This window comes from Girardinichthys multiradiatus, chromosome 2 (genome assembly GCF_021462225.1).
Source record: "Girardinichthys multiradiatus isolate DD_20200921_A chromosome 2, DD_fGirMul_XY1, whole genome shotgun sequence".
Classification (NCBI taxonomy): Eukaryota; Metazoa; Chordata; class Actinopteri; order Cyprinodontiformes; family Goodeidae; genus Girardinichthys; species Girardinichthys multiradiatus.
Window position 1 is genome coordinate 38,673,977 of NC_061795.1, and position 9,635 is coordinate 38,683,611.

Here is a 9,635-nt window from a genome sequence, read left to right on the forward strand (position 1 = left end):
AACATTTTTGTTAGAATCTTTCCTGATGAGAACGTACAGTCTCTAAAACTGCTGTTTGTGAAAAGCTAACCTTGTAGTTTGAGCCTCAACAGCCTCCTACTGCTAAAATTAATGATTGCAGCTGTGGTTGTTTTAAGTGGTGTTTTTTGTATTTATCAAAATAAACATTGTATCTACAAATATAAAAATTAAGTAACCAAACAACATTTTTTGTATATACATCGAAGCATATTACACTGTATGAATAATATTCTTCTGGTTATGTTTATTTAACACTTATCTAGCAATGGCTCACCTTAATGTGTAATCTATTTTCTTATCATTAAGCAAATCAGAGTGATCATTTTGTAAATCTGTAACTTCTTAACTGGCTGCTCAGCCTCCAGTATGTGCCTCAATATATATGCTCATTTGTGAGTTGGTTTTGAAAAAAATGTCTGACATGTACCATAAACCTGCTTTTTCAAACATCAGGCATCACAAGGCAACATTTTACTTTTTGAATATATTAGCCAACTTCATGTTGTCAGATAGGTTGTATTTTAATGATTTTGTAGTTCTACAGGTCTGGCAATAACCAGCTCCTGGTGTGGCTAGTGAAATGGAATTAAACAATTTGGGTAAATAAGAGTTATTTCTTGATTTAACAAGGGAGACAAATACATTTTCACACAGGGCCAGACTGGTTTTGAAGAGATTTTTTCGACTTATACATAAAATTATAGTTTCGACGCTAAATTTTAAATTTACAAAAAAGCTACAACAAAAGCAGCCAGTAGTCAAACACTATCGCATTGCACTGTATGTTGTCACTGTAAAATATATTCTTAACACCACTCAGCTGTTTAAGTTTGTTACTTAAGATTCCTCTTTCATTTTCTCATTTTACAAAAACACGAAAGCGAAACAAATTGAAAGAACCTCATGTAAAAGCCAGTGTGAAGATGATAAAGGACAATAACTTGGCTGGAAAACCTAGTACTTGGCACGGTTGTTTTACTGTAGATACAGGTTTTAAAAGGGGAACTTATTTGTTTCCTGCAGAGATGTCTAGACATGTATAAACGTTTGTGAAATACCCTTGGGAACTTTAGGGTTTTCAATTAGGAGTGCTGGAATTTTCAGGTTAGGGACAGGGAACTCCTCTTTATGTGTTGTCAGTGGCATTGTTTCCTTACATTTATGTGTTTATGTTCTTCAGTTTCGTAATGTGGGACCTCACACAGAGTTAAATATTAGAGCAACCACAACACATTCTCGGAAAGTTTGGGGCAGTTTCTAAGCGTACAAAAGTTTTATTTCTCAGAGCTTGACAGAAACCTATAGTCTCTTCTTTTTCTTTATTTGTTGATTTTTGGCTTGCCCACTGAATGCGTGTTTAAGTTTTTTGTTCCACTATAAAACTTCTCAATAAAAGCTATGGAAACAATTAACAGGTTGAGTGGGAATGTGAGAAAAGATGTGTTGCTTTGATTCCGCTCTAAGGACTTTCCCATGAAAGTCATGCAAACCACTGGCAGTGCTGAAACAAAACAATCAGATTTATATTTTTATGTGTGGACATCTATCAAAAAAATGACTGAAATAACTTGATTTCTACTACAAATATAAAGGTGCATTAAAAAATAGCAACAACCTGTTTCCCTTTGGGGTAAATAAACAGTTTACTAACACATAAACTATAATGAACTGAAATACTCACACAGCAAAAGCAGCAGGTCCTGTTCAGCAAAGGGAACAGCTTGCAGAGCTGATGATCAAGCATCATGATTAAGCACCAACGGCGAAAAACTCTCCATGTGTTCAGTCCAATTCAGTGTGGCGCTGATTGCATTCATCAGGCCCCCTTGTGCTCCAGGGATTGGAGGCGCAGCAACTGCTGTTTGAGATTCAGATTTTTCCAAAAGAAATTTGATTACTGGACATATGGGGGAAAATAAATTAGCAGAGTTTTGAAAAGGTTAGAGCTGCAAAAAAGCATGAGGTGTACTGAGAAAAAAATAAAGACTTTTTGCTAGTTAACAGTTTTTTAAAGGTTTAATGTTGAGGGCATTAAAAAGAAAAAGCAAATTGTGTCAAAATACTGGTGCTGAGGAAAAATAATTCTGTATTCTTAAAAAACGGACATTACAAAACAGGTATTTACTAATAAGATAAATTTCCTGTCTTATGAATTCTAATAACAATGTTTGTCAGGCATTTGTCAAATACTAGTATAACCAGGTTGGGTAAAATCATTGTATTGAAATAGCAAACATTTGACCTTGTAAATTTGTACAGTTTGAAGTGCTTTTAATTAGATGCCAGAGAAACTGTTGGGATGACCAGAGCTTTCTCTAGCCTTAGGGAACATCATGCAGTGCTGCCCCTCCCCCACATGTTGCTGTGAAAAACCCGTAAGCTGGCTAAAAGAAGGGTATTACATGTTTTTTTTTTTCTCTTACAAGAAAGGCAAGTCAGCTCTTTAGAAATATTTCTGGTACCTAAGAAACAGAGACAGTCCAAGGTGTGTAATATGAATAACATTAATAAATCTATAAAAAATGTATTTACTATCTTATTTTAGCAGCAGTACAAAACATTTTAGCTTTTCTGTTTACAAAAACACAGCTATTTGATCATTTTTACCAAAGGTTGTCGTACTGTGAATCTCATGCTGCGCCATGTCTAGGTTTAGGAGTGTTTAACATAAATTCACATTTAAATCAAACTGGCAGCCCAATTTGAAAACTTGTCTGTACTCATAATATTTGATGTAGTTGAATTAAATTGAAGGGAAATATAAATAATAAAGCTACAATATCAAAATCACACAAATTCTGGTTAGCATAAACGTCCATAATTAATTTTCTCTAATATTGTTTCTGGACATGAAATGAAGTCTTTAAACTATATCTGACTGTCATTATTTTTGGTTAATTTCTAAGATTCCAATCCCACCAATATATTTTTATGGTGTTTTTATTGTTATTATCTTGTTTATAATAAGCATCATGTGCTATATGTTGATTTTGATTTAGAAAGAAAGAAAGAAAGAAAGAAAGAAAGAAAGAAAGAAAGAAAGAAAGAAAGAAAGAAAGAAAGAAAGAAAGAAAGAAAGAAAGAAAGATTTCCTTAGTTTTCAGTCTGGCAGGGTGAAATCTGCCTGCATTACCTTCCACCGCCTCTGTGTGTCACTGTTTTGCACCGGAGCATAAATGTGTTTCTTAACAAAACGTCACATCCTCCGACCGCTGCTAAAGGTAATTCATTTCAGTTACAAATGTTTTCCTGTATTGCTGAGTATCTTTACACACTTAGACGCCTCTGTTGAATAAATATAAAATTAAATCCAGCATATAACTAAGTCAGTTTGCTCCCCTGCATTGTACCGGGGGTAATTTTTGTCCTCCAGCTGTTAGCTTTCCAGCTTCATAATATGTTCCTACATACTGTGTGTTAAATAAAAACCTCAGGGTACAACAATCTGTTTTAAGGTTGTTCAATGACAGAAGTCATTGGCTGAGTTAGACCAGGGAGTCTGGTTTGTTCATGCTTTCTTTGACTCATTTGGCTTTAACTGAAGAAAACCCATTATGTCTTCCTACATCAGGGTGTATGTTTTACAAATTTAAGGCTGAATTAACTTTGACTGACATTAATCAACTAAGTGTAAACAAGTCATAACTGGAACTGTGAGTCACAAACAGGTTTTTTAGATGTAATCACTGCAGGTTTAAACTGTTGGTTCAGGTGGATACGGGTGGCTTTTTATAGTGTTTACAGTAAAAAATTAACGGGGCACAGCATTTTTCTGTTAAAGTTTTAGTGGTCTAATCCAAAACTGAGATGACACACCAGAGAAATTGCAGAAGTGTGTTAAGTTTTCTCTTGTTAAATGGATCATAAAGTAGGTGCTTCCCACCCCTCCACCTGATGCTGCACAATACCAGTAACCTGAGTGAAAGAAGGCTTTTTCACTTTACCGTCACTTCTGAGAAAGGCAGATTCTGATAAAGCAAACTGTGATGATGTTGAAACACAGGAACTCCAAGTATCTCTCCTTTTAAGGCAAAGCGCTTTTAAAACGGAAGTTACGCTGTAACTGGTTCTGTGAATTCCTGGAGGACTGCCAGTGGCAGTAAACAAAGTGGATATGTCTCCTCGCGCTTCGCGCAGGTCGAGATTGAATGTAAACAAAGTCACGCACGTGACATGTAGCCCACCTGGGCGTGCGCCTATAAGTAGCACGTGGAAGGCTACGTTCGATCTCTGGGATCTTCTCGCAGGGGAGAAGTTCCGAGTGACCAGTGTGACTGGCAGTCATCCAGGAATTCACAGAACCATATTTACAGCGTAACTTCCGTTCTGTTTACTGCCAGTGGCAGTAAACAAAGTGGACGACTTATGCGAGCAATGTCACGAGGAATGCAGTACTCACCCACCTCTCAGTTAGTAGAAGGGGCCGCTTGGCTGTTGTTACTGCCAACAAAAAAGCAGTCTTAACCGACACCAGTTTCAGAGGGCTCAAAAGGTGGCCCTCTTAGGGCCTTCAACACCAGTGGGAGGTCCCATGCTTCCGCTGGTCTCCGTAACAGGGGGTGCAGCCTCCTTGCACCCCGGAGAAACTGTGATACCCAATAGTGTGTCCCCACTTGTCTGCCATCCACGACGTCGTGGCTTGCTGAAATGGCAGCCAGGTGCACCTTCAGGGTTGATGCTCCCCGTCCGGCATCCAATAGACCCTGCTGGTACCTCAAAATATTATGCAGGGAACACAAAACTGGGTCAACTTCTCTGCGTCTGCACCACTCAATGTCCTCAATGTGGAAGGAGCTCTGGCATTCTGCAGTGTCTGCTGAATGGAGGGCTCCAGATCCGTCGGGGGCTGCCAGCACCCCTCAGCGGCCACACCGTGAGAAGAAGATGGCCCGGAGACGGATGGCAAACCTTCCCCTCCAACTGAGACAGCAGGTCTGCCCTGACTGGGAGCCTCCATGGCTCCCCATCCAGCAGACTGAGGAGCAGTGGGAACCAGACTCTCATGGGGCACTTGGGGGCTACCAACAGAACCTTCAGGGTCGACGGCCTCACTCGGTGGAGAGTGGGCAGAAGCAGTGGAAATGGGGGAAAGGCATACAGCAGGCCGGCTTGCCATGCGTTCGCTAGGGCATCCATCCCCAGTGGGGAGCTGGTCTCCGCCAGGGAAAACCACAAGGGGCAATGTGTACTGCTCATTGAGGCAAAAAGGTCGACATGGGCCCTGCCGAACTGATCCCATATCTGCCATATGACCTGAGGATGCAGCCTCCAATCCCCAGGCGGGAGCCTCTGTCAGGACAGATAATTGGCCATAGAGTTCCTTGTCCCCGGTAGGTGCATTGCCCTGATGGAGGCAAAGCGAGGGTATGCCCAGGTCCACAGCCTCCGGGCCTCCCTCAGGCACTGTAGTGATGTGGTCCCACCCTGGTGGTTGACATGGAACACTGCTGAGGTGCTGTCTGTCCTGACGAGCACCTGCTTGCCCTCGAGAGAGGGCGAGGAGTGCCTTACCGCCAAATAAATCGTCCTGAGCTCCAGAACATTGATTTGCAGACTTCTCTCCCGAGGCCCCCAAAGCCCCTGGATGGACCTGCACTGCCACACTGCTCCCCATCCGAGAGGTGATGCGTCCGTAGTCACCACCTCCCGTCTTGCGGGGACCGTACCAAGGGGGACCCCACACTGCAGATATGCTCTGTCCCGCCAGCGACGGAGGAGCATTGCGCAGCCGGGTGTAACCGGTGAAACCTGGGGTCCATGTGGTGGCTGTTGAACCACCTCTGCAAGGGCCGTAGATAAAGCAACCCCAGAGGAGTCAGAGCCAAGGCCGCCACCAGCATCCCCAACAGTCTCAGCCACAGTTTGACTGGGGGTGCCGCACCCGCTCGAAAAGACTGGAGCAGAGACTGAATCCTGTCCACCCTTTCCGAGGTTGGCTGAGCCAGCATGGCCACTGAATCCAAGGCCATGCCGATAAAGACTGCCTGCTGGGCCGGGATGAGAGAACTCTTCTGATGGTTCACTGCTATCCCCAGTGCTCTGACATGGGCCAGGACCTTTGACGTCACCCGATCCGCCCTGCCGGAGGAGGTGGCACAGATGAGCCAGTCGTACAAATATGGCAGGATCTTTAATCCTGACAGGCACAGAGGGCTTAGGACCACCTTCATGCACCTCGTGAAAATCCGAGGGGCTAAAGAAAGGCCGAATGGCAGGACCGAAAACTTGTACGCCACGCCGTGGAAGGCAGATACTTCCTGTGTCCTGGTGGATTGGAACATGGAAGTACGCGTCCTTCAGGTCTACGGATGTAAACCACTTGCCTGGACAGATTACCCGAAGGACGTTGCAGGTGCGGAGCATCCGAAATGGCAGCACCTTCAAAAAGTGGTTCAGCCCTCTGAGGTCCAACACCGGCCGAAGGCAACCGTGCTTCTTTTTAATCAGGAAATAGGTTGAGTAAAACCCATCGGCCTGCGAATGTGGCGGGACCACCACTATGGCCTCTTTGTCCAGCAGAGTCTTTATTTCCTGCAGCAAGATCGCCAGAGCCCCGCGAGGTGGTGCCCGTTCCACCCCGGGCTGCCGCCAAGCTCCCGCCACAGCACGGCTCCACTGCGCAAGCTGTGCGGAAGTAGCGGTCCAAAACTGACGCCGTGGGTCCCATACGTCACGTCTCCTGGGTTGCAGTGCAGGGGGTCCCATGGCCCCACTGCGACCACACCAAGCCTCAGGGACCTGGCTGGACTGCCGACGGCGCTCCAGTGCCCTCTTGGCCTCCGGTCCAAACAGCTGCCGCGGTACCACCGGCAGCCTCCGCAAGCTCTGCCTACAGTCATCCGAGATCGGGGCCTGTGCCAACCAGACCTGCCGTCGGGTGGCCAGGCGTTGGATGCATAGGAGCAGCAGCTCTTGTTTGAGCTGTACTTTGACTGTGGATTGAAAATGTTGTTTTCAGCTAAAGCTGTTTAGAGAAATCAAGGATTAAATTCTACATCAGTCACAAGTAGTGAGAATTTTACGTCGATGTCAGCTAAAACAGGAGGTTGTTTAAATAATAAAAAAATAAACATGTACAATTGTTGATGACTAAAGAAAAGTATCAAAAGAAAGAGCCGAATTTAATAGAAATTTTAAGGGAAGTACTTTCATCCACATACAAAGTTAAGTGTTAAAGCAAACACATCACATTTGAAGAAAGTGCGGGGCAGGTTCAAAGTCTTACTAAAATCTTAATAAGCATGTCACTTATTGCACAGTTTTGCATCTCCACCAATAGCATTTGATGCCAGCATATTTTGATTTACTATCGCTTTAATTAGTCAAACTAATTGCTCTATTAACTAGCCTGCATTCAGCTGGTTAACAGACATGCTGCTCAAGCCTCCTAAGCATGCCAACAGCATCTTTACATTTAGTAAAGCAATACTCAATTATAGGGCTGCACCATGTATTCCAAATTTACAGCTGTCACAAGATCAGAGTACGCAACAGGCATATAGCGTAGAAGTGCTTGGACTGCCATAAATATGACCAAAAGGCAACAATTTTAGTCAGCATTTAAAAAAAAACAGTTTCATTATTCTGGGTTCCCTAACTGTCGATTGATTGAAATGTTAGTAATGAAGTATTTTTTATGTATATTTAATCATAATTCATGTGTTCTAGTGGTTAATAACACTGCATCACACGTATAAGAGGGAAGGTTTGATCACAGCCACCTGGGTAGGTGCAGTATATTATCAGCTTTTTTAAACCACGTATTGGCGCAATAATTCTGGGTTTCCCACTTCTGCTAAATTCCTTGGTGCTTTTTTTAACTTTACTTTTTTATGTGTTCTGTTTTGCTGCTGTGCTGATGGTGTATTCGAGACAAGTTTGAGAAAAAGTCACCAACTAAATTTAGGGTTACTTGTGAAGAGTAGTAGCTCATCATAAAATTGGATAAGAATTTTAAGATACTAGCAAAAGAAAAGCATTAGTGTTATCTCTTCTTATATTCAAGTTGCAGTGAATGAAGTATTATTTTAAAGTTAAAGATGGGTGAAGATACAATCAGGAAGTCTGTTAATGACTCAAACTCTTACTATTTAGTGTCCTAATTGGATTTTTTATTATTATTGTTCTCTTCTATCACAGCATCTGAGCAGCCATACAACTTTGTCTCCATGTTGCGCTTGATTGCAACATCCCTGTGCCTCCGTTGTCAACATGTCCCAGTTTTACCTTCAAACCTCAGGGCATGTTCGACACTCAGCTCGGTGGAGAATCAACAGACTGTGGAAGCTCTTTATGAGCTCTCTGTGAACATCCAAAAAGTTCGGAAACTTAAAGGATGGGTGCTACATCAAAATCCAGCCTACACTAAGGAGGTAGCTGGGCTGCTGAGAAACATGGGGGCCTCGGGCCCCATCATCGCTCATATCTTGGCTGTTCATCCTGAGGCTGTCCTCTGTAATCCGGAGCAACTGCAGACCCAGCAGGAGCTGTGGATGTCTGTCTGTCCGAACCACAGAGAGCTGATTGGGGTTATTGAGAAATTCCCAGCCTCCTTCTTCACTGCATCCAGCCACCATGAAAACCAGAGGAAAAACATTGCTTACTTCCAGAGCCTAAATCTCAACAAGCGGATCATTACCAAACTCATGGCGAGTGCTCCACAGAGCTTTGGCAGGCCTGTTGAACAGAACCAGTTGATGGTCTGCACCCTCCAACAGGCCTATAAGGAACTCGGGGGGGATGAAGCCAACATGAAAATTTGGCTGCAGAAACTGATGAGTCAGAACCCATTTGTTCTGCTTAAACCGCCAGAGATGCTGACACAGAATCTGGTGTTCCTTAAAAACAGAGGGTTCACCACTTCGGAACTCCTCCGTCTCCTCTCCAAACTGAGGGGTTTTGTCACCGAGCTGAATCCGGACAGCATGTGTCGGACCCTGGCTTTCTCCCAGGAAGCCATCGGCTGCTCTGATGCAGAGCTGAGGGAGGTCATCCTTAATTGTCCAGCTCTGCTTTACTATCCAGAATCTACTCTGACTGAGCGCTTTGAGGGACTCTTCAGCGCTGGGATCAGCATGTCTCAAATCATACAGACTCCAACTGTCCTGGAGCTGACCACGCAGATTGTAAATTATCGCATCAACCGACTGAAGGCACGCGGTTACGACATTAGCGCAGGTAGTCTAGACATCATAAACGGTACCAAGAAAGACTTCGAGATGAGCTTTGGTAAACTGCAGCTGCGCAGAGAGAGACCACTATTTAACCCTGTTGCCCCCTTAAAAGCAGATGACTGAGCAGATGTTGGATTCATGAAAGTATGAATTAAAACTGTTTGTATATTGTTCTAATGCGTATTTTCAATTTGGGCCTGCATCATAATACTGAGTCTTAAATCTCATGGTGCCTTTGTTTCTGCAGTTACTTTTACATGATGGCAAATCACAAGTCTCCTTATGTGACATTTCAAGTTTAAGATTGAACCTGTGCAAACAATGAAACTTCTAATTCAGTTTTGTTTACAATTAACTAAAGGTGCAACTTAAGTAATGCATTTTTTTCCCCCCATGCTGGTATGTAAAGTGAACAAAATCCTATTAAAATGTCATCTGTGA

The 9,635-nt window shown here is 43.3% G+C and overlaps 1 protein-coding gene across 1 annotated transcript; it reads left to right on the forward strand.

The window, feature by feature from the left end:
• The first annotated feature begins 3,140 nt into the window (after nt 1-3,140).
• Nucleotides 3,141-9,635, forward strand: mterf2 (mitochondrial transcription termination factor 2). The gene is made up of 2 exons (XM_047347453.1): nt 3,141-3,242; nt 8,161-9,635. Exon 2 carries the CDS (start codon nt 8,190-8,192, stop codon nt 9,315-9,317), a length of 1,128 nt encoding a protein of 375 aa, XP_047203409.1. The 5' UTR covers nt 3,141-3,242; nt 8,161-8,189; the 3' UTR covers nt 9,318-9,635.

Bases quoted from the DNA above. Each gene is read 5' to 3' on its own strand.
- mterf2 (XM_047347453.1), top strand. From the start codon at position 8,190: ATGTTGCGCTTGATTGCAACATCCCTGTGCCTCCGTTGTCAACATGTC.